The 25,001-nt window shown below is 49.6% G+C and overlaps 1 protein-coding gene across 2 annotated transcripts; it reads right to left on the bottom strand.

Moving 5' to 3' along the window:
• Positions 1–1,811: 1,811 nt before the first annotated feature.
• Positions 1,812–21,533, bottom strand: LOC136399465 (zinc finger protein 773-like). 2 transcript variants are annotated; one of them, XM_066374649.1, is made up of 4 exons: positions 21,486–21,533; positions 13,119–13,245; positions 12,329–12,427; positions 1,812–4,016 (listed from the first exon to the last, which is right to left on the bottom strand). In XM_066374649.1, the coding sequence occupies exons 2-4, from the start codon at positions 13,150–13,152 to the stop codon at positions 2,611–2,613; spliced, it is 1,539 nt and encodes a 512-aa protein (XP_066230746.1). In that variant the 5' UTR covers positions 13,153–13,245; positions 21,486–21,533; the 3' UTR covers positions 1,812–2,610. The 2 variants fall into 2 exon arrangements, with proteins under 2 accessions (XP_066230746.1, XP_066230745.1); XM_066374648.1 differs by having other exon boundaries at positions 21,277–21,521.
• Positions 21,534–25,001: the final 3,468 nt, after the last annotated feature.

Raw genomic sequence — 25,001 nt, 5'->3', positions numbered from 1 at the left:
CAGCAATGGAAAGCTCATACATTATTCTGTGCAAATTTCTTTACTGTCTGATACAAGAGTATTTCCTAGATGCATGTACCTTTCCTGCCCCAACCTGAAAATAGCCTCTTTTCTAAAGAGTTTTGGTTCTGGGTTATTTATTTATTTATTTATTTATTTATTTATTTATTATGTGTGACAGAGACAGAAAGTCAGAGAAAGGGACAGATAGGGACAGACAGACAGGAAGGGAGAGGGACAAGAAGCACCAATTCTTCATTGCAGCTCCTTAGTTGTTCAATGATTGCCTTCTCATATGTGTCTTGACCGAGGGGGTGGAGGGGGCTACAGCAGACTGAGTGACCCCTTGCTCGAGCCAGTGACCTTGGGCTCAAGCTGTTGAGCTTTGCTCAAACCAGTTGAGCCCGTGCTCAAGCTGGCAACCTAGGGGTCTCAAACCTGGGTCCTTGGCATCCCAGTCCGATGCTCTATCCATTGCGCAACAGCTGGTCAGGCACTGGGTTTTTGTTGTGTTTTTTTTTTTTTTTTGAGAAAGAGAGAAAACATGTATGTATAAGCCAATAACTGGGTTATTGAGCATAATAAATATGCTTATGACCACTGGCAATGCCACTGCTTTCGAGGCTACCTCAGAAGAGACAGGATATACACACATATAAACCTCTCTGCATTAAATCTATAAAGATTTCACAAGATTGGATATTTAAAAGGATTTATAAGGCTCCAACAGCATACTCAAATAAGGCTTTTATTTACAAAGATACAGAACTGTAAGAAAAAGAACACAATGCCAAATGCACAATTAATAAAAGAACAAATAGATAAACTGGACTTTATGAAAATTAAGAAATTCTGCCCTGGCCGGGTAGCTCAGTTGGTTATAGCATCGTCCTAATGCACAACGGTTACCAGTTCAATCCCCAGTCAGAGCATATGCAGAAACAGATCAATGTTTCTCTTTGTCTCTCTCTCCCCCTCCTCTTTCTCTCAAATCAATCAATATTTTTTTAAAGAAATTCTGCTCAAAGAAATATTAAGAAAAAAAGGCCTTGGCCACTGGCTCAGTGGTAGAGTGTCGACTGGCGTGTGGATGTCCCAGGTGTGATTCCTGGTCAGGGCACACAGGAGAAGCGCTCATTTGCTTCTCCACCCTTCCCTCTCTCCTTTCTCTCTGTCTCTCTCATCCCCTCTTGCAGCCAAGGCCCCATTGGAGCAAAGTTGGCCCAGGCGCTGAGGATGGCTCCAAGGCCTCCACCTCAGGTGCTAGAATGGCTCCGTTTGCAAGGAAGCAACAGCCCAGATGGGCAGAGAATCGCCCCTGGTGGGCATGCCAGGTGGATCCCAGTTGGGCGCATGCGGAAGTCTGTCTCTTTGCCTCCCTGCTTCTCATTTCAGAAAAAAATAAATAAAATTAAAATTAAAAAAATGAAAGTCAACCCATAGACTGAGAATATTTGTGAAGCATATATCAAACAAGAAACTTGAAGCCAGAATATATGATATTAAGAAACTGCAAAACAATTCTTTTAGGCCTGACCTGTGGTGGTGCAGTGGATAAAGCATCAACCTGGAATGCTGAGGTCACCGGTTCAATACCCTGCACTTGCCTGGTCTAAGGCACATATGGGAGTTGAAGCTTCCTGCTCCTCCCCCCTCTCTCTCTCTCTCTCTCTCACTCTCTATCTCCTCTCTAAAATGAATAAATAAATTAAAAAAAACACAATTCTTTTAATAGTAGGCAAAAGATATGAACAGAAGATATATGGATGGCAAATAAACCCAGGGGAAAGTGCTCAACTCTGAGTCACTAAGAAAATGCAAATTAAAACAGTGAAATATTTATTATACACCTACAGAATGGCTAAAATGAATGGCCCATGTCTAACATACAAAGGTCAACAGAACATGAAGAAACTTGGAATCTAACATACTCCAGGAGGAAAAGTGAAATGGCATGACCATGTAGAACACAATTTGGCAAGTTTTTAAAATGTTAAATATGTGGGTCAACTTCCAGTGTATGTGTCAGGAGTTTTGTGGCCTTGCTTCCCATTAAGACTGTGGAAGTGGTCCTAAGGGTGCACAGCAAATGAAGAAGCATTTCTTGCAGGAAATTTAATATTCCGCAGGAACAATAAGAGCCAGTCACATCCGAACCAAGACCACTCCCTCTCTCCCCCTTTCAAACTCAGATGAAAACGCCACTCCAGACCAATACAGCCAAGAACACAGGGCTCTCTCTCTCTCTCCTCCTGAACTCCCGCCATGCAGAGGGCTGTCTTCTCAGGAGAGGCAGAGTGTCAGCAATGTATCACCCTGCCCTCAGTGTGCCTACTTAGATGAGAGATGTTCAATTCCTGGCTCCTTGACAAAGCCTCCTCTCAGAGCTGCTCTCGTGTTAGGTTTCAGTTGACCAGAGACAGCACATTCCCTACAACCTTTCGGCCTTTGTCCAGTCCGAACTTTCCAGTGTTGAACAAGGTTAATGAAGCCTTTGGCTGAAGCATCTCTTCCTGGTGACTGTATCCATAAGGCCTATCTGGGCTGTGAAGTATCCTTTGCTCAATCAGAGCAGAATTTTGGGTAATGGCTTTCTCCTATTAGTTGCCTTCAAGACTTCACTCCTCTGTGAACTTTCTGGTGTTGAGTGAGGTTGAAACGCTGAGTAAACGATTTCCCACAATCACTGCACTCATAAGGCATTTCTCCAGTGTGAATCCTCCGATGTCTAGCCAGGCTGGGGCTGTGGCGGAAACATTTCCCACATTCCCTGCACTCATAAGGTCTCACTCCAGTGTGAACCCTCTGGTGTTTAACGAGGTTGGAATTCTGACTAAAGAATCTTCCACATTCATTGCATTTAAAAGGCTTTTCTCCAGTGTGCACTTTGCGGTGTTGCACGAGGCTGGAGCTTTGGCTAAAAAATTTCCCACATTCTCTGCACTCATAAGGCCTTGCTCCAGTGTGAACTCTCCAGTGAATAATAAGGCTTGACTTGTAGTTATAGAATTTCCCACATTCAGTGCACTTATAAGGTCTTTCTGCAGTGTGCACTCTCTGATGTTTCCTGAGGCTTGAGGTGAAGCTAAAGAATTTCCCACATTCATTGCACTTGTAGGGCCTTACTCCAGTGTGAATACTGTGGTGCTCAACAAGGGTGGAGTTATGCCTGAAGGATTTCCCACACTCACTGCAGGTAAAAGGCTTTTCTCCAGTATGAACTCTCTGGTGTCGAATGAGCTCAGCATTGCTGCTACAGGATTTTCCACATTCACTACACCCGTAAGGCCTTTCACCAGAGTGAACTATTTGGTGTATAAAAAGTTTGGATTCATGGCTAAATAATTTCCCACATTCCCTGCACTCATAAGGACTTTCTCCAGTATGAACTCTCCAGTGATTAATAAGACTTGACTTGTGGCTATAGAATTTCCCACAGTCAGTGCACTTATAAGGTCTTTCTCCAGTGTGAATTCTCTGATGTTTCCTGAGGCTTGAGTTGAATCTAAAGAATTTCCCACATTCATTGCACTCATAAGGCCTTACTCCAGTGTGGATTCTGTGGTGCTCAACAAGGGTGGAGTTACGCCTGAAGGATTTCCCACACTCACTGCAGGTAAAAGGCTTTTCACCAGTATGAACTCTCTGGTGTTGAATGAGTTCAGCATTGCGGCTAAAGGATTTTCCACATTCACTACACCTGTAAGGCCTTTCACCAGAGTGAACTATTTGGTGTATAAAAAGGTTGGATTTATGGCTAAATAATTTCCCACATTCACAGCACTTGTAATGCTTTTTTTCAGGGTGACTCTCTGAGTTCCCATGTGGCTCCCCTGTACTGGGAGTCACCTGATGGTTAAGACTGGAGTCGGTCAGGAAGTCCTTCTCACGCGGCCCCCAATCTTCTCTTCTCAAGGGTTTCTCTCCACAGGGCAGCTTCTGATGTTGGGGAAGGTTTGCTCTGAGCACTCGTTCTACATGAACACTCTGCTCAACCTCCACTCCACGCCAACAACCTGAAAGTACGGAAATGCTGGTGATGTGGGTGTAGACTGGGGGGCAGGGGCAGCACCGTCACAAACACAAACATGCACCTGAAACACCCATCTGTGAGTCCCTGAGACGGCTGCCAGGATGCGGGGCCAAAGATCAGTGTGATGCAGGGCCGCTGTACAGCGCTGGACCCTGATATGCACCCAGGTCAGTGTGGGGGTGCAGAGCCTCATGCAAAACAGGGACACAAATGGGTACAGCGCCTACACACTCCCCTGCCAATGGCTTTCAGCAGGGCCTTAGTTTCTGGTTACACAGGAACACAGTGCAGAAGGGTTCTTCAGACCCAAGAAAACTGAAGCAACTGAATAGCTGGTGTTTAAGGACTATAAGGATGCCCTCCTGACTTGCAAATACACCAGTGAAGTCCCCTCGCACCTCTTCATGTGAACTCCACCTGACTGCCAATAAAGGCACTTACCCACAGGTTCCCTCCATATCTTTGCAGCACTCCCTCCCAGGTAACACCAACTCCCAGCAAGCAGTAACTGTCTTTCTGGGTCCTGTGAGTATAATAAACTTTGTTTATTTCCACACATCTCCTCTATCTTTCCATTTTTTTTTTTATTTTCTGAAGTGAGAAGTGGGAAGGCAGAAAGACAGACTCCCGCATGCACCCAACCAGGATCCACCTGGCATGCCCACCAGGGGGTGATGCTCTGCCCATCTGAGGTGTTGCTCTGTTGCAACCGGAGCCATTCTAGTACTTGAGGCAGAGGCCATGGAGCTGTCCTCAGCGCCCGGGGCAACTTTTGCTCCAATGGAGCCTTGGCTGCGGGAGGGGAAGAGAGAGACAGAGAGGAAGGAGAGGGGGAAGGGTAGAGAAGCAGATGAGCGCTTCTCCTGTGTGCCCTGGCTGGGAATCAAATCCAGGAACTCCACAAGCCGGGCCAATGCTCTACTGCTGAGCCAACCGGCCAGGGCCTCCCATCTCCTCTTGTGGCCACATCTGACCATCTCATTAAAGGATACAAAACAATTGGTATCACAAACAGGACTCTAGTTACAAGCACAGGAGAACTTAGGAGATGCCCCTCAACTGCTTGGCTTGTTAACTGGCTGTCCCAGCTGGGCTCTACCATCTACCAGCGTCACGCTGATGGCCCCATGTGCTGCTGGGCTGCTCCGTGCTCGCTCACCCAGGCACTACCAAGGCTTTGCACCCTAAGTTGTAGATCTCGTTTCCCTAGAATACCCTTTAATGGTACCCTGAGGTCGTAAGGAGTTAGAAACTAAAATTCGTAATTTTACAAGACTAGAAATCCACACTATCAATAATAAAGATTTCATTCAAACAGCTGGGGAAAGGGGGAGCTGATTGGTTACTGAGAACATTTAATATGGGCTTGCAGCTCCAGGTCACAGAGAGCCCCAGAAATGAGGCAGCGGCTGGCATTACTAAACAGCCCAAGATACATGATTTACTTAAAGATCCTTTGGCCCTGGCCAGGTAGCCCAGTTGGTTACAGCCTCATCCTAATACATGAAGGTTTGCAGGTTCAATCCCCCGTCAGGGCACATACAAGAATCAACCAATAAATGTATAAGTAAGTGGAACAACAAATCCATGTTTCTCTCTCTCTCTTCCTCTCTCTCAAAAAACAAAGATTCTTTGACCCCCACACCCTCATTCTCAAATGGTACTTCAGGACTGAAGGCACCCAAGCACAGAGGACATCCCAAACACCAGAGCAGGTATGACAAAAAACAGAACGTCTGATAAGATTATAAAGGCCTCAGCTGAGGAACCTGAAACCTCTACCACCCTCAGGGATTTAAAAGCCCTGCCATTACAGACTTGGATTTTCAGGGCTTGGAGATGCCCAATGAAAAACTATTAAGGAAGATTGCATGCTCCCACAAAATTGTAGTGATTCAGCCGACCTACCAGTTCTATGAACATTCAGGTAGGAAAACCCTGAATGTGTTTCTAATCCAGACGAGGCCCCCGTTGTCACAGAGGCCAGGAGTTGGGTGGCATTTCTTCATCTTATTGGCATGTCCACACCAAACTGGAGACCATGGTTGGAACTGCTGACAGGCCATGACAGTTCCGCCCTCCTGACTCACAAAACTTTGACTCATCACACCCGGGGTCTCCTGGCACAGAAGTACTGGCCACTCAGCTGTTCTGCCTGCTCCTTCTTTCCCAATGTTCTGTCGCCCCTGCTGCCTCCAGGTGGGCATGTCTCATGAATGTATCACTAGGCAAGATTTTCCCAAATTATGACTAAAGAAGATATTATTAAAAGACCCTCACTCGCGGCCCTGGCCGGTTGGCTCAGCGGTAGAGCGCCGGCCTGGCGTGCGGGGGACCCGGGTTTGATTCCCGGCCAGGGCACATAGGAGAAGCGCCCATTTGCTTCTCCACCTCCCCCCTCCTTCCTCTCTGTCTCTCTCTTCCCCTCCCGCAGCCAAGGCTCCATTGGAGCAAAGATGGCCCGGGCGCTGGGGATGGCTCCTTGGCCTCTGCTCCAGGCGCTAGAGTGGCTCTGGTCGCGGCAGAGCAACGCCCCCTGGTGGGCAGAGCGTCGCCCCTGGTGGGCAGAGTGACGCCCCCTGGTGGGCAGAGCGTCGCCCCTGGTGGGCAGAGCGACGCCCCCTGGTGGGCAGAGCGTCGCCACTGGTGGGCGTGCCGGGTGGATCCCGGTCGGGCGCATGCGGGAGTCTGTCTGACTGTCTCTCCCCGTTTCCAGCTTCAGAAAAATACAAAAAAAAAAAAAAAGACCCTCACTTGCCTGACCAGGCGGTGGCGCAGTGGATAGAGTGTCGGACTGGGATGCAGAGGACCCAGGTTCGAGACCCCGTGGTCACCAGCTTGAGAGCGGGCTCATCTGGTTTGAGCAAAAGCCCACCAGCTTGAACCCAAGGTCCCTGGCTCCAGGAAGGGGTTACTCAGTCTGCTGAAGGCCCGCGGTCAAGGCACATATGAGAAAGCAATCAATGAACAACTAAGGTGTTGCAACGCGCAACGAAAAACTAATGATTGATACTTCTCATCTCTCTCCGTTCATGTCTGTCTGTCCCTGTCTATCCCTCTCTCTGACTCTCTCTCTGTCTCTGTAAAAAAAAAAAAAAAAAAATAAAGACCCTCACTCATTACCCATAGGTCCAGCAGCTCAGGGAACTACTTCCTCGAGTCCACCCTAGGATGCTTCCAGTTCTGAAACAGGCAACTGCCCAGGCAGTCCAGTGGGTACTCAGCCTGTCCCCAGACTGTTCCACCAGTGGGGGCCAATCACCCACACACAATTCTGGTGGTTGACTGGAACTCTAAAAATAAACATTTCCTAGCTTTACTGGATATGGGAGCCAAAGTGACTATCATTCCGGCAACCCATTCAAATTTCAAGGAAGTATCCCCCTTTTCAACTACAAAGATACTGCAACAATCTTTATTAAACAGCTGCCCATTGCCTGACCTGAGGTGGCGCAGTGGATAAAGCGTCGACCTGGAACGCTGAGGTCGCCGGTTCAAAACCCTGGGCTTGCCTGGTCAAGGCACATATGGGAGTTGATGCTTCCTGCTCCTCCCTCCCCCCTTCTCTCTCTCTCTCTCTCTCTCTCTCTCTCACTCACTCACTCTCTCTCCTCTCTAAAAATTAATAAAAGAAAAAATTAAAAAAAAAATTTTTTAAATAAAAAAATAAACAGCTGCCCATCGTGGGGACTGCTACCACTTGGATTCTCCTATTACAGACAGAGATGGCACTGCCTGCATCCCGTAATGCTGGGACAAGCCAAAGAGGCCCTGCTAGTCAGAACCACAGAGCGCAGGCCCCACTGGTGAAGGCAGTAAATACTACAACATCGCCTGAAACAGGGACTGCTGGCCTTCTGCTAGTTGTTCAAGATCCACTTTAAAAAAGGGGCAATTAGGCCTGACCAGGCGGTGGCACAGTGGATAGAGCATTGGACTGGGATGCAGAGGACCCAGGTTTGAGACCCCAAGGTCGCCAGCTTGAGCGTGGGCTCATCTGGTTTGAGCAAAAGCTCACCAGCTTGAGCCCAAGGTCGCTGGCTTGAGCAAGGGGTCACTCGGTCTGCTGTAGCCCCACCCCCACCCCCGTCAAGGCACATATGAGAAAGCAATCAATGAACAACTAAGGTGTCACAACGAAAAACTGATGTTTGATGCATCTCATCTCTCTCCGTTCCTGTCTGTCTGTCCCTATCTATCCCTCTCTCTGATTTTAAAAATAAAAAAGAGCCTGACCAGGTGGTGGTGCAGTAGATAGAGCGTCGGACTGGGATGTGGAAGGACCCAGTTCGAGACCCCGAGGTTGCCAGCTTGAGCGCTGGCTCATCTGGTTTGAGCAAAGCTCACCAGCTTGGACCCAAGGTCGCTGGCTCCAGCAAGGGGTTACTCGGTCTGCTGAAGGCCCGTGGTCAAGGCACATATGAGAAAGCAATCAATGAACAACTAAGAAGTCACAACGCAAAACTAATGATTGATGCTTCTCATCTCTCTCCATTCCTGTCTGTCTGTCCCTGTCTATCTCTGCCTCTGTAAAAATAAATAAATAGTCCTGGCTGGATGGCTCACTTGGCTGGAGCATTGTCTTGCAATGCAGAGGTGACTGGTTCAGTCCTTGGCTGGGACACATACAGAAACAGATTAATGCTTCTGTCTCCCCCTTACTCCCTTCCTCTCTCTGTATTCAATAAAAATAAAAAAAATTAAAAATAGGAAAAAATAACGACAAAATAAATAAATAAATAAAAATTTTTTAAAAAGTAAGCTTTTTAAAAATAATAATAATAATAAATAAAAATAAAAAAGAAAGAAAAAAAGGGGGGGGGCAACAGTGGTACAGCATTGGCACAGTGTGTGGATGTCCAGGGTTTGAATCGCAATCAGGGCACACAGAAGTGCCCATCTGCTTCTCCATCCCACCCCCTCTTGCTTCTCTCTCTCTCTCTTTCTTCTCTCTCTTCTTCTTCCCTCCTATAGCCAAGGCCTAATTGGAACGAGTTGGCGCCGGGTGCTAAGTATGACTCCATGGCCTCTGGCTCAGACATTAAAAAATGGCTCTGGTTGCAGCAGAGGAACGCCCCAGATGTGCAGACCATCACCCCCTAGTGGGCATGCTGGGTGGATCCCGGGTGGGGTGCATGCGGGAGTCTGTCTCTCTGCCTCCCCTCTTCTCACTAAAAAAATAAAAATTAAAGGCCTGACCTGTGGTGGCACAGTGGATCAAGCATCGACCTGGAACGCTGAGGTCGCTGGTTCAAAACCCTGGGCTTCCCTGGTCAAGGCACATATGGGAGTTGATGCTTCCTGCTCCTCCCCCCTTCTCTCTCTCTCTCTTCTCTAAAATGAATAAATAAAAATAATTTAAAAATAAAATAAAATTTAAAAATAAATTAAAAAGCGGGCAATTATCACCATTTCTCCTTCAATAGTCCAATTTGGCTAGTCTTAAAGGCTTCTACCAACAGTAGCACTGAACTATCAATTATTGTCCTCCAAGCCCCCCATCAGGGTTCCAATATCTAATATAAGCTAAATTAAACAATGACCTCTAAAAGGTGCCCAGTGACTATTGTGACGTGGTGTCCCTGGCCAGTATATTTTATTCAGTGCCTGTTTACCAGTCACAGCCTCAGTTCACTTTTCCCTTTGAAGGGACCCAACATACATTTTCTGAGCTGCTCCATGAGTTCAACAGCCCAGCCACTGCCAACAATCGGTACTGCCAGGACCCAGTCAGGGTCCACGTCACTTACACCATCACCCTTGTTCACACTGTTCTCGCCTGAGGACAGCTGCATGTTATAATAAACCAGCTGCACTTGGCCAGTCTCCCACATGTGGACCACCTTCATTCACCCTCATGCTTACAAGCTCATGAACGCATTATGCTTTGAACAATGGAACTTTGGGATTCTATTGTGGTCCAAACTCACAGGCACAACACCCCATATACCTTTTCCCCCTTCTTTTCCAAGTGAGAGGGCAGGGAGAGATAGAGACAGACTCTCACATGCATCCTAATTGGTATCCACCCAGCAACCCCTATCTGGGGTCGATGTTCTGCCCATCTGGGGCCATGCCTGCAGCCGAGCTATTTTTAGCACCATAGGGAGAGGCTCCATGAAGCCATCCTCAGCACACAGGACTGACACACTTGAACTAATTGAGTGATGGTTGCAGGAGGGAAAGAGAGAGAGAGAGAGAGAAGGTGGAAGGGGAGGTGTGGAGAAGCAGATGGTCTTCTCTCTTGTGTGCCCTGACTGGGAATCAAACCTGGAACATGCACACTCCAGGCCGCTGCTCTACTACTGAGCCAACTGCTAGGGCCCCTATATACTTTTACCTGTGGATTCCCAATAAAATTGTACCCCAGTTTGCAATGGTTACACAGGAGGTCACCACAGTTCTTTATCCACTGGGTATCTGTTTCCATCAACCCAAGGGCGCCGGAAAAATCAGGCAATATCTATTCCCATCTTAACAGCACTTGTCGCAGCTACGGGAGACACCAGCACTGGCACCGTACAGCAGCCTTCACCAAGATCACATACTGCCAACCAGCACCTCTCAATGGCCCTCTCAGGTGTACAAAGGATGCATGAGACCCTGTCCCTCTGCAACAAGCCCACGAGTCTCGAAGCCCAAATCATCAAGAATAACAGATGGGCTCATGACCAGGCAGGAGTGGGGGTACCTGTGCCATATAGGGCACCTCCTGCCGTATGTACAATAATCACTCCAGACAACTACAGGCCAAACCACTAGGTTTAGGCCATGAAGTAAAAAGAATAACGTTGCCTGACCAAGTGGTGGTGCAGTGGCTAGAGAGTCGGCCTGGGGACACCGAAGCCCCAGGTTCAAAATCGCAAGGTCGCCAGCTTGAACATGGGGTCATTTCTATGGTTGCTGGCTTGAGCCCAAAGGTCACTAGCTTGAGCCCAAGGTTGCTAGCTGGAGCAAGGGGTCACTGGCTCAGCTGGAGCCCCCTGGTCAAGGCACATACGAGAAAGCAATCAATGAACAACTAAGGCACCGCAGCTATGAGTTGATGCTTCTCATCCTTTTTCCTCCCTGTCTCTCCCTCAATACCTCTCTAAATAAATAAATAAATAAAAACACCAGATTCCCTTATACCTCCTTGCTTTTTCCCTCCAAGTACAGTGGCGTGTGCTGCCTAGGGTCACAGTCATCATAGGCTTAGGAGGACTTCTCTCTCTCTTTTTTTTTACAGAGACAGAGACTCACAGAGAGGGATAGATAGAGACAGACAGACAGGAATGGAGAGAGATGAGAAGCATCAATCATTAGTTTTTCATTGCGACACCTTAGTTGTTCATTGATTGCTTTCTCATATGTGCCTTGACCGTGGGCCTTCAGCAGACCAAGTGACCCCTTGCTCGAGCCAGCGACCTCGGGTCCAAACTGGTGAGCTTTGCTCAAATCAGATGAGCCCGCGCTCAAGCTGGCGACCTCAGGGTCTCGAACCTGGGTCCTCCACATCCCAGTCTGACACTCTATCCACTGCGCCACTGCCTGGTCAGGCTAGGAGGACTTCTCTTGGTTGTCACCTCTGTCAAAAGCTTGCCTTTGGTGGCTAGACCAAGCTGTTCCAGTCACCTCTAAGTCTTCACCACCCCAGTGGCCATCGTTCTCCATCCCTATTAGTGCTATTAATGATGTTGAGATACTGCAGAGTCAGCTGACCTGACAGTTTTAACACTTCCCTTCTTCCTGCTGTCTCAACATTCCCACAAATAGGCCGACTGTCAGCACCCCACCCTGGTGACCAGGGGACCGAAGGGATAAGGCTGCCCTCTGCCACAAGTGCCCTTTCTGACTCTCCCATGACTGACGCAGGGATAGTCACATGTTCCAGTGACATCCCCGCATCTTTTCTCATCTATTCTACCCGAGCACCAGTAGGGGCGCGGGCCCTCAGTCCTGTTCACTCTCTGCTTCCCCCCTGCTTGGATGGGCCCCCTCAGCGGGCGCTCCCTTCCAAATGACCCTGACCCCCTTGGCAGGCAGGGACAGCCTCTCTGGACCTGTGTATCCTCTCGTAGCAGCACCTGACTGACCGTCTCATAAAAGAACACAAAACAAGGCGACTGTTGGCGAGCTCTGCAGAGGGGGCTGTGGAGAGCACCCGGTGAGAGACAGAGAAGGGGGGCAGCCCTGGGTCAGACGTCAGAACCGGCATGATAAATGGGCCACTGAGAAAGAAAAGATGGAAACCCGGCACAGCCTCTTGCCTCGGCGACAAACAGCTCACAGCTGTCCTGCTTCCCCTCCGAGTACCTCTTGGTGTGGCTGCATCTGTGACTCCCTGGGCAGGGAGACACGGTGCTCCCCACTGCTCCGGCTGGGTAATTCCATGCGTCCTGGAAGATGCAAGTCCTAAGGGAGAGACAAGACAGGAGGGTCAAAGCCACCCAACCCGTGACAGACCAAAGGGGGGAAAACTGAGTATTACAAAGATAACCTCAGCCTGACCTATGGTGGCGCAGTGGGTAAAAGCGTCGACCTGTAACACTGAGGTCACTGGTTTGAAACCCCAGGCTTCCCTGCTCAAGGCACATATGGGAGTTGATGCTTTCTGCTCCTCCCTCCCTTCTCTCTCTCTGTCTCCTCTCTCTAAAATGAATAAATAAAATCTTAAAAAAAAAAAAAGATAACCTCAGAGGAGGGTCTTGCATGAACAACACACTCAGGGTGGTGCCTCAATTTCCTGCCCCAGGTAACGGCTCCCGTAGCAACCAGAGGAGGAGGACAGAACCTGGGGACAGAACTGCCACAGACCTTCATAGTGTCACCAGAAGAGGAAGGGGCCAAGAGTTATGATCCGTTACGCTGAATGCAAGACTCCTCATCCTCCAACCGTTACCCACAAGGCTTTGGGCAGCTTGGGGGCAGAGGGGGTTAGTGCACACCACCCAGGCACGGGCCGGGGGCTCATACAACACTCACTCCAGGATGGGAAAGGAAGCAGGGTCCACTGTGCAGCTTTGGGAAGGACAGACCTGCCACTGGGGAAACAGGGAACAGCAAGCCCCAACCAGGATGCCGGACTGGGCTGTGCAGACCTTACCCAGAGATGCCATGAGCGCCACGTTCTCCAGCATCACGTTGCGGTACAGACGTCTCTGGGCCTCATCGAGGAGCCCCCACTCCTCCCAGGAAAAGTAGACGGCCACATCTTCGAAGGTCACACAGCCCTGCCAGGACGAGGACAGTAGAGTTCATGGGCAGATGTCTCTCCCAGGAGTCGAAGCATCTCCCCTACCACCCACTCTCCTCCAGGGCTCCCGACATCAGAGAAGATGCCAGGCTGCGGTGCCAGCGACACCCAACTTCTCCTCACGGTCCCATTCATCCCTGCTCAGCCCTCAGTAACAACAGGCAGCCAGGCAGATGGACATCATGTAAGCTCTAGGGCTGGCCGGCAGGTCCTCACCCTCCTCCTGCAGACAGTTTACCTGTGAGCCTCCAAATGTGCTTTTGCGACTGACCAGGCGGTGGTGCAGTGGATAGAGTGTCAGACTGGGATGCAAAGGACCCAGGTTCAAGACTCCGAGGTCGCCAGCTTGAGCGCAGGTTCATCTGGTTTGAGCAAAAGCTCACCAGCTTGGACCCAAGGCTGCTGGCTTGAGCAAGGGGTTACTCAGTCTGCTGGAGCCCCACGGTCAAGGCACATATGAGAAAGCAATCAATGACCAACTAAAGTACCACAACGAAAAATTGATACTTCTCATCTCTCTCCCTTCCTGTCTATCCCTATCTATCCCTTTCTGTGACTCTCTGTCAAAAAAGAAAACAAAACAAAAAAACAAATGTGCTTCCCCAACACAACCAAACTTGGGTCACTGTTCTCCCATCAGTCCCCAGGACACGGCCTGGGGCCATCAAGTTCTACTCCCTCCCAACGTGCATGTCCCTGTGGACCCCTCACATCCCCAACCTCTCCCTGCCACCTCCCACATACACACCACACCACATGCACCTCCCGGCTTGACCACACGCCATCTGTGCACACAGCCTCCAGAGAGTACAAGGCAAATGTCATCAGCCTCATCCTGTCCAGGCCCTCAGTGGCCCTGACGGCCAAGGGGGAACCCCCAGTGTTGAAGGCCTCCCTACCTGACCCCTTCTCCTCACTTTATCCTCAGCCACTTTGAACCACACATAGATTTCAGACACTTCAGTCAGCTCTCTTCTGCATTGCTGTTGGAAAGGTGTCCCCTGCAGTCTCAGCTTTCTTGGACGCTTATCGGAAGCCCAGGGCCACCTGTCTCTCACAGCGTGCCTATGATTCTCTCAAGGAGTTCTTTTGATCTGAGCTAACCCCAGGTCCCACCAAGGGTCAGAGCCTATGGCGACCAACCTCACTCTCTGCCTTGCCTCCACACCCAACTCATATCCACTCCCCATGGAAACCCTGGCCACCAGCTAAATACCCCTCACTCCTGCAACCCCTCCCCCCACGGCCACTATTCTGTATCCTGTGAAGCTGACCACTTCTATCCAGGTGTCCAGTGAGTGGCCATGTCCTTGGCCCCGCATGCCCCTCGTTATCTAACGGTGTGGCCAGCAGCATGGAAGATGCCTGCTGCCAAATCTGATCGACAGCTTCATCCTGGTCTGCACACCATCGGTGTGGTGGGCGTCTCCAATCTGAATCCTTCACCTGAGCACCAGACTTGTGCGTTCCACTCAAGGGTCCACAGAAGGGTCTCGAGCACCTCAGTTCAACAGAACCCAAACCTGACTCCTAATATTCCCACTGAAAATTCATTTTACAATAAACACTAACTTCCCTGCTTCTAGCTACTAAGGCCAAACATCTCAGAGACACTCCTAACTCTTCCACTTCTCTCTCCCACCTTCTACATCACAGTCTGCTTGGACCTACTTAACATTCACACACAGACTCCAACACGTCTTCAACCTCCACAGCCACCCTGGTTCAGCCACCACCAACACTCACCTGAACTACTGCAGTAGCCTCTTCCCTGGTCTCCCTGCAACCCAACGATCCGCTCTCTTCTGCAGCAAAACAGCCTGTTCGGTCTGATTCTGATCACGCCCCATCTCTGCTCCAAATATCCTCCAGCTCCCACCCCCATCAGACTAGAGGCCCTGCTCTTCAGACTACCACGTCAGGTTTAAGTCCTGCTCTTTCCACCAGGTAGAATAAAGATCTAAGGTTACCTCAGCATTCCCAGCTCAACCTTGTCCCCAGCATTCCCTGATGGGCTGTGAATATAATAAAATTTGTGCCACTGGTTGCCAGATATGGGAACCAATCCATAAAATCCCAGGTCAGGACTCATACAGCCCTGGCCATGGGTGATCGCTTTCCAGGGATCTCAGATGGCAGGGCAGAAAGAGTAGCAGGTAGAGAGTCCCAGTCTACGCAGGTGGGAGTGGACAAGGATGAGGATCTGGGAGACCACCCCTTACTACAGCAGATCTAGAAGCAATCCTGCAGGCCACAGTGCTGGGCCCCAAAGGCTCATCTAAGGCCTCTCGTACCATCTGGGCCTCAGTCCTCAGTAATACTTTATCTAGTTTGGTAGGTACTGAAAGGCAGAAACCAAACAGGATGAACCAAAAACACAAGGCTAGTGTGTTCTCAAAGGAAAATTTATTTTACAGGCACTTGGGTGCAAGCGGACTGAGACCAGCAAAGGCTGTCAGCACTGAGCTGCAGGAGGGGGCAGTAGATATAGGGGTTGCTGCAAGCATTTGCTGGCATGGGGTTGCCTGTACCTGGGCATGCCCAGATTAGCATATTGGGGTTTGTGGCCTTGGTCACTGTCTCCCTTTCCCAACACTCATGTCCTCACGATGGCCTTGTCTCAAGGACATTTCTCAGAACCTTCCCAAGGTGGGGGGAGTTGCTTAAGAGGAGGGGGAGGTTGGGTGAGGGAAATCTCAGTTTCAAAGGGGCTTTGAGTTTAAGGGAGCTAACTTAAACCTAACAGTTATTTCCTCTCCACAGAAATTGTTCTTGCCCTCCTAATTGACTAATACACTTGGTAAATCGCCCCTCCCTTTTTTGATACTTGTAAGATAGCTAAAAGGAACTGCATATATCTCTGTACATGGTAATAAGAAATCTCTTGTGCCTGACTGGGCGGTGGTACAGTAAATAAAGCGTGGGCCTGGGACGCTGAGGTTACCAGGTTTGAACTCCTGAGATCTCCAGCTTGAGCATGGACTTATCCAGCTTGAACGTGGGGTTGCTGTCTTCAATGTGGGATCCTAGACATGATGCCTTGGTCGCTAACCTGAGCCCAAGGTCACTGGCTTCAGCACACTGTCACTGGCTGGGCTGGAGCCCTGCCCCCCATCAAGGCACAAATGAGAAAGCAATCAATGAACTATGGTGCTACAACAAAGAATGAAAAATTGATACTTCTCATTTCCCTTCCTGTCTGTCCCTATCTGTCCCTCTCTGTCTCTGTCAAAACAAAAAACAACCCTGGCCGGTTGGCTCAGTGGTAGAGCGTCGGCCTGGCGTGCAGGAGTCCCAGGTTCGATTCCCGGCCAGGGCACACAGGAGAAGTGCCCATCTGCTTCTCCACCCCTCCCCCTCTCCTTTCTCTCTGTCTCTCTATTCCCCTCCTGCAGCCGAGGCTCCATTGGAGCAAAGATGGCCCGGGCGCTGAGGATGGCTCTGTGGCCTCTGCCTCAGGCGCTAGGATGGCTCTGGATGCAACAGAGCGACACCCCAGAAGGGCAGAGCATCGCCCCCTGGTGGGCATGCTGGGTAGATCCTGGTCAGGCGCATGCGGGAGTCTGTCTGACTGCCTCCCCGTTTCCAGCTTCAGAAAAATGCAAAAAAAACCCAAACAAACAAAAACAACAACAAAAAACAGAATACTGCAGAAGAGGTACAGAGGAACAAGAGATGCATGGAAGCCACAATGGCATGTACCCAACAGTATCTCTTGTCAATGCGCAGGTGTCAGCAACTTAGGCTAGGGAGAGAAGTTGGATACAGAGAGGGTATGAGTGATTTGACACTGGTCTTACTGATCACTGTAACAGCCCTCAACAATAGGCAGTGTGTAAAATAAATGACATCTAAATTCTGCACCTGTATGTAAAACTACAACCACCCCTCTTTTTCAGCAATTCCCCTGTGGTTCCTAATATCGTTTCTTCAACACCACCAGACACGGACTCACCCTTCCTTTACAACCTCTGTCCAAGTCTCCTCCTACATTGCACCATAGTCATCTCCTTGGCTATTCTACTTGTTACTTAGCAACTCTGGTCCAGAGGTCTAGCAAATTCAAACGAGATCAAGTACTAAACAGACACTTATGGTCCCACATTGATAGAGGCAGCCTTGCATCTTATTATGAAGACCACCCTCCCTGACTGTTCCTTTCTTCAACCTCACCTACTGAGAAACCACATCAGATCTCAGATATCCACAGCCCTCCTCCACTGGTGCTGTACTTGATGTCTCTCCACGTTGCCCTCACTCCAGGCCAGTCCCAGTGTTCCTCTACCCTGTGACCATAAGTTTCACAAATGACCAATTATGAACTGCTCTCTGAAATATCTCATACCCTTAACAGGCCCAAAATAAATGCCCTCATGTCCCCAATAGAAACTACTGTTAGGCCCTGGTCGGTTGGCTCAGCGGTAGAATGTCAGCCCAGTGTGTGGAAACCCCTGGTTCTATTCCCGGTCAGGGCACACAGGAGAAGCACCCATCTGCTTCTCCATCGTTCCCCCTCTCCTTTATCTTTCTCTCTCTCTCTTCCCCTCCTGCAGCCAAGGCTCCATTGGAGCAAAGTTGGCCCGGAAACTGAGGATGGCTCCATGGCTTTCAGGCAAAGCACTCAGAGAGATTTTATAAAGGGCAACTTTGTAATTGTTGAAATTGTATGAATTGTACTGTTACTGTAATTTGTTTGTATAACGCACCTCATTCCTGCACTGGAATGCCTGTGGTATATAGATAGCAAAGCGAGCAAAACGGGTAGAATGTTGATCAAGTAAGTTGGTGAAATGATTTTTTTTTTAATTTTTTTTTTTTCAGAGACAGAGAGAGAGTCAGAGAGAGGGATAGACAGGGACAGACAGACAGGAACGAAGATGAGAAGCATCAATCATGTTTTTCTTTTTTTTTTGTATTTTTCTGAAGCTGGAAAAGAGGGGAGATACAGTCAGACAGAGGCCTGCATGCGCCCGACCGGGATCCACCCGGCACGCCCACCAGGGGCAACGCTCTGCCCACCAGGGGGCGTTGCTCTGCCGAGACCAGAGCCACTCTAGCGCCTGGGGCAGAGGCCAAGGAGCCATCCCCAGCGCCCTGGCCATCTTTGTTCCAATGGAGCCTTGCTGCGGGAGGGGAAGAGACAGAGAGGAAGGAGGGGGGGGTGGAGAAGCAAATGGGCGCCTCTCCTATGTGCCCTGGCCGGGAATCAAACCCGGGTCCCCCGCACGCCAGGCCGACACTCCACTGCTGAGCCAACCGGCCAGGGCCCAATCATTAGTTTTTCGTTGTGCGTTGAGACACCTAGTTGTTCATTGATCGCTTTCTCATATGTGCCTTGACCGCAGGCCTTCAGCAGACCCAGTAACCCGTTGCTTGAGCCAGTGACCTTGCGTCCAAGCTGGTAAGCTTTGCTCAAACCAGATAAGCCCACGCTCAAGCTGGTGACCTCGGGGTCTTGAACCTGGGTCCTCCGCATCTCAGTCCGACGCTCTATCCACTGCGCCACCACCTGGTCAGGCCAGAAATATGATTTTTATGCTTGCTCGCTTGTGGTTTACAATGGAGGCTGGGCAGCACCAGTTAAAAGTGGTCAGTGAAATTGCAAGTTACCTTCCAGCTTGGGAAAGGCTATTATTTTGCTAATGGAGAGGTTTTCTTACTAGAAAGTTTTGGGTTTTTTTTTTTACAGGACAGAGACAGAGTCAGAGAGAGGGACAGATAGGGACAGATAGACAGGAACAGAGATGAGAAGCACCAATCATCAGTTTTTTGTTGTGACACCTTAGTTGTTCATTGATTGCTTTCTCACATGTGCCTTGACTGCGGGCCTTCAGCAGACTGAGTAACACCTTGCTCGAGCCAGCGACCTTGGGTCCAAGCCGGTGAGCTTTTTGCTCAAGCCAGATGAGCCTGCGCTCAAGCTGGCAACCTCAGGGTCTCGAACCTGGGTCCTCCGCATCCCAGTCCGACGCTCTATCCACTGCGCCACCGGCCGGTCAGACCTTACTAGAAAGTTTTAAAGAAAGAAAGGAAGGAGAAGTCAGTTCCCTCCTACCCCTCCTCCACTGAGGAGGAAGAAGCTAGGAGGAATTCAGGAGGGAGACCTGCAGGGGACTATCTGAAAAACCCCTTCCTCTGTGATAAAATATCAAGGAACTGCAAAATTGTTAACATTAGTATTTTAAAAGAAAGAGTCAGGCCCCCTTACTCCTCCTTTCTGAGGAAGAAAAAACAAGAATGCAAGAAGAGCTTGCAGGGGCAAAAGTCAGCTAGTCATAGTTTAACTATTTCTTATAGTTCTCTGGAAGGACTGACGCCACTTGCTAGACAGAGCAAAGATAGAATCTATCTGAAAACCCCTTCTTTTTCTCCTTTATTAAAAGCCTTTAGGAAACAATGTTTACATACCTTAATTAAATATTCCTACACTAATCCTGACCCACCCTCTCATCCTGGAGTTATGAGTGAGGTATACCTCTAGACAAGGGGATCACGAGCCCTGCTCCTTGCATGAAAACCTGTATTCTGTAACATTTTCTATGCTTTCTAATAATCATCATTTTGAAATTCTTTGTACCTGCAAAACTTGTAAACTAAACAAAGCGGGGACTAGCTTGACTTCCTAATAAGCTAGCCCCAACACTCTTAGCAAAAGTAACTTCATTTAACTTCTCTCTTTATCCCAAACTAAACATTTCCCATTATTGTGGTGACAGGGAGAGGTTGTAAATCCTAGAATGTTTGGGAATGTCTCTGCCAGGTATGTAAAACACTTATCACTACTGTAAGATTAATGACTTTTGTACCATGCTCCCTGTTCTTTCCCCCCCAACCAGTATGTGTTTTTTGTCTATAAAAGCAGGCACAGAACTGTACTCATTACTGCATGATTTGAGATGATGCCCGTGCATGTCGCCGGCTTAATAATAAAGCTGCTCTTAAAATTTCCTCTATAACCCACCTTGGTACCTCTGTGGAACTCGCTGGATTACTTGATAACACCTCTTTCCTAATCTTAAAAGTTTTTAAGACCTTAATGGGCCATTTCCAACTCTTATTCTCTGACCTCATCTAAACCTCCTCCCACTCTGAAGTCAGGTGATTGACGTGGGTACCTCCAGACACAGGGATCAGGAGTCCTTTGCATATAAATCTGTGTTCTGTAAAGGGTATGTAAGATGTAAAAATCTAACTATGGGGAGCATTTGTCCTTACAACCACTAGCACCGCCTGCTCCGCTGGCTTTTTTTTTCTCCTTCTTTTTTTGTATTTTTCCGAAGTTAGAAGCAGAGAGCCAGAGACTGATGCCCCTATGCACCCATCCAGGATCCACCACCCCCTCACTCCCCCATCCCGGCATGCCCAGCAGGGGGTGATGCTGTGCCCATCTGGGGCGTTGCTCGTTTGGAATCCGAGTCATTCTAGCGCCTGAGGTGGAAGCCATGGAGCTGTCCTCAAAGCCGGGGCCAACTCCCTGGAGCCAATGAAGCCTTGGCTGCAGGAGAAGAGACATGGAGAAAAAGGCGGGGGAGAAGGGTGGAGAAGCAGATGGGCGCTTCTCCTGTGTGCCCCGGCCGGGAATCGAACCCAAGACTTCCACAGGCTGGGCCAACGCTGTATCACTGAGCCAGCCGGCCAGGCTCCCGCCGGCTTTTTAATTCTCTTTTTCTCTAAACAAGTTATCTGAGCGTCTATCCTCCGTCGGGTAGCTTTCCTGGTACAACCTCAGACTAGGTCTCTCTTGTGTTCACAAACCCTCCATTGCCCCCAGCGTCCTGAGAAGAAAAGGAAACCTCCTCAGGCACCACTTCGTCCCGTTCTCCGTCGCCTTTAGACACAAAACAGGGCGCGGGCTGTCACCCTCTGTCACCCCGTCACACCGGGTGTCACCCACGAGCGCCTCACGGTCCGGGACGCCGGGGCCTGGGTTGCAGGACGTGACCGGTCCCCACACCGGGGCTCCGGGTTCGGAGGGGTGAGGCGGTGAAGGCCCGGGGGACGCGCCTACCTCAGCCGGGCGCCTCAGCGCGGCCGCCGCCATCGCAGCCTCGGGGCCGAGGACAACGGCGAGAGCCGAGCGACCGGGGCGGGAACTCCGGCACCAACGTCAGAGGCCGGCCTCACGGGCAGCGGCGTCCCCGGCCTTAAAGCAGGCCCTACGCCGTGGCCACAAAGCCTCCTCCGGCGCTTTTGTTTCTCCGTCACCTCAGAACCGACCTGTCGGAGCAGGAGCACAAGCTTCCGCAGCAACCCGAGAGCCACTAAAATGACTCCCAAGAACCGGCCGGAAGTCCTGCCCCAATGGGATTCTCCCTCTCGGAAACGCCCCTTTCTGGACTCTCATTGGATTGTCGCTTCGCCGCTCAATGCATGGTTTTCTGGGTAATGTAGTTCCCACGGCTGCGCAGCAATGTATGCCCCAAGCCAGACTCTCCCTAAAAAAAGGTTAAGGAAAGCCTGAAGCTGGAACTCTGAGATCGCCGGTTCGGAACCCTGGGCTTGCCTGGTCAAGGCACATATGGGAGTTGATGTTTTCTGCTCCTCCCGCCCTTCTCTCTCCCGGTCTCTAATCTCTAAAATGAATTTTTAAAAATCTAAAAATAAGTAAAAATAAAAAAATTTAAAAAGAAAGAAAAGGTTCAGAAGTGTGGTAAAGCCGCTAGGGAAGGGAGCTCACTATACTTGTTGGGTGGGAGAGCGGGGTTCGTTCCTTCTCTCAAAAGGGCAGAAGGGCGATTTCTGGGTTGTTTTTTTTTATTTTTTTTAATTTTTATTTATTTATTTTAGAGAGGAGGGGGGAGATAGAGAGAGAGAGAGAGAGAGAGAGAAGGGGGAGGAGCAGGAAGCATCGACTCCCATATGTGCCTTGACCAGGCAAGCCAGGGTTTTGAACCGGCAACCTCAGTGTTTTCAGGTTGACGCTTTATCCACAGCACCACCACAGGTCAGGCTGGGTTGCTTTTTTGGGGGGGTGGGACTACTCATTGCTCAAACCAGCGACGCTGGTCTTCAAGCCAGCCACTATGCAATTACGTCCATGATCCTGCACTCAAGTGGATGAGCTCCCGCTCAAGCTGGCGAACCTCCGGGTTTCCAACCTCGGACAGGTCCTGGGTTCCAAGCGTTAAGGTAATTTTTGCAAGCCTCATTAGGTTTCTGTGTAACATAAAAGAAGACATCATTCGGCCCAAGATAGAAAAGATAGAGGAGAGGTAATGGGCGGCCCTAAAGCAGAGGAACAAGGGGGGATCTAGACCTCTGGTTCCCACAGAAAACACTTTTCCTTACTCTCTCCAATCTCAGTGATTGTGCTCAACACGATGAGAAACTTTTATTCATAAAACACAAAATTGTTTTATCTACAAAACTTTTATATATGCAGTTTTTCCTAATATACACTGAACTTTTTTGTGTGTGTGTGTGTGACAGAGACAGAGAGAGAGGGACAGACAGACAGGAAGGGAGATGAGAAGCACCAATTCTTCCTTGTGTAGCAGGAATCAAGAAGGATAAAGACACCCAGGCAACCTGACAAAGAAAGTAGGATTTTTTTTTTGTATTTTTCTCTTTTTTTTTCCATTTTTCTGAATATGGAAACAGGGAGAGACTGTCAGACAGACTCCCGCATGTGCCCGACTGGGATCCATCCAGCACGCCCACCAGGGGCGACGCTCTGCCCACCAGGGGGCGATGCTCTGCCCATCCTGGGCGTCGCCATGTTGGGACCAGAGCCACTCTAGCGCCTGAGGCAGAGGCCACAGAGCCATCCCCAGCGCCCGGGCCATCTTTTCTCCAATGGAGCCTTGGCTGCGGGAGGGGAAGAGAGGGACAGAGAGGAAAGCGCGGCGGAGGGGTGGAGAAGCAAATGGGCGCTTCTCCTGTGTGCCCTGGCCGGGAATCAAACCCGGGTCCTCCGCACGCTAGGCCGATGCTCTACCGCTGAGCCAACTGGCCAGGGCTGTATTTTTCTGAAGCTGGAAACTGGGAGGCAGTCAGACAGACTCCCGCATGCGCCCCGACCGGGATCCACCCGGCATGCCCACCAGGGGGCGTCGCTCTGTCGAGACCAGAGCCACTCTAGCACCTGGGGCAGAGGCCAAGGAGCCATCCCCAGCGCCCAGGCCATCTCTTTGCTCCAATGGAGCCTCGGCTGCGGGAGGGGAAGAGAGAGACAGAGAGGAAGGAGATGGGGAGGGGTGGAGAAGCAGATGGGTGCCTCTCCTGTGTGCCCTGGCCGGGAATCGAACCCGGGACTTCCGCACGCCAGGCCGACACTCTACCGCTGAGCCAACTGGCCAGGGCCGAAAGTAGGATTTTAATAGCTCGTGGAGCTGCCTAACCCCAACTCCTTGACTATCAATCACACTATTCTTCTCTCTGGAACTGCAAGTTCATTTCAAGGAACTGATAACAAGCAAAGACCACAGCTGTGGTTTGTTATTTTTCACTTTTCTGTCTGGTCTTGTTCCCTCAGTTCTAAACACTGAGGTCACAGGCTGAAGGAAAAGACTCCAGACATTGCAGACCCCCCTCTTCTGCATTCTTCTGGTTTTTCATCCCTCATTTGCAGCACCTTACTTGTTCATTGATTGCTTTCTGATTTGTGCCTTGACGCAGGTGGGGGGTGCGGCTACAGCAGAGTGAGCGACCCCTTGCTCAAGCCAGAGACCTTTGGGCTCAAGTCAGCGAATGTGGGGTCAAGTCTATGATCCCGCATTCAAGCCAGCAACACTGTGTTCAAGCTGGATGGGCCCGTGCTCAAGCCAGCAACCTTGAGATTTCAAACCTGGGTCCTTCGTGTCCTTCTATCCACTGCGCCACTGCCTGGTCAGGCTACATTTAAAGTTTTTAAGGTGTAAAATATAAAATTAGCTGTTGTTTATGAAGGAGCATTACTTTATGGACATTTATAAAATACAAAGTGGAAAGTCTGAAAATTATTTTAATTTTTATTTATTATTATTATTATTATTATTATTATTAGAGAGGGGAAAGAGAAAGGAGGGGGAGCAGGAAGCATCAACTCCCATAGGTGCCTTGACCAGGCAAGCCCAGGGTTTTGAACCAGCAACCTCAGCATACCAGGTTGATGCTTTATCCACTGCACCACCACAGGTCAGGCCAAAAGTTTGACAAATCTGCTAGAGAAAAACAATGTTGGCAGCCTGGTATCCTTTTAGAATTCTCTCTGCACAAGGAGTTACCACTCTGTGTCTGTGCATTCCTGTATATTCCTATACAAGTTTTTTTTGTTTTTGTTTAGTACATCAAGTTATATAAATGTCTAGTCTAGTACAACTGAAACTATATAATACTGTATGTTAACTGCAGTTGAAATTTTTTTTTTTAATTTTCAAGTCATAATTTGTATACAGACAGATGTGTAGCTTGCTTTGCTAATTTAAGAATATATTTTGTGGCCTGACCCATGGTGGCACAGTGGATAAAGCATCAACCTGGAACACTGAGGTCGCTGGTTCGAAACCCTGGGCTTACCTGGTCAAGGCACATATGGGAGTTGATGCTTCCTGCTCCTCCCTCCTTCTCTCTCTCTCTCTCTCCCTCTTTCCCTTTCTCTCTCTCCTCTCTGAAAATTGAATAAAATCTTTAAAAAAAAGAAGAGAAGAATATATTTTGTGCCTAGCCGGGCAGTGGCGCAGTGGATAGAGCGTTGGACTGAGATGTGGAGGACCCAGGTTCGAGACCCCATCGCCAGGTTAAGTGCAGGCTCAT

Source organism: Saccopteryx leptura, chromosome 3, assembly GCF_036850995.1.
Source record: "Saccopteryx leptura isolate mSacLep1 chromosome 3, mSacLep1_pri_phased_curated, whole genome shotgun sequence".
In the NCBI taxonomy this organism is placed as follows: Eukaryota; Metazoa; Chordata; class Mammalia; order Chiroptera; family Emballonuridae; genus Saccopteryx; species Saccopteryx leptura.
The sequence above is the reverse complement of the archived record's forward strand: the minus strand, read 5'-3'. Positions and strand labels throughout refer to the sequence as shown.

Bases quoted from the DNA above. Each gene is read 5' to 3' on its own strand.
- LOC136399465 (XM_066374648.1), bottom strand. From the start codon at position 21,309: ATGGCGGCGGCCGCGCTGAGGCGCCCGGCTGAG. The intron at 13,246-21,276 runs GTAGGCGCGTCC...TCGTCCTGGCAG, and splicing joins CGCTGAGGCGCCCGGCTGAG to GGCTGTGTGACCTTCGAAGA. The intron at 4,017-12,328 runs GTACTCGGAGGG...CCGTACTTTCAG, and splicing joins AGATGCAGCCACACCAAGAG to GTTGTTGGCGTGGAGTGGAG.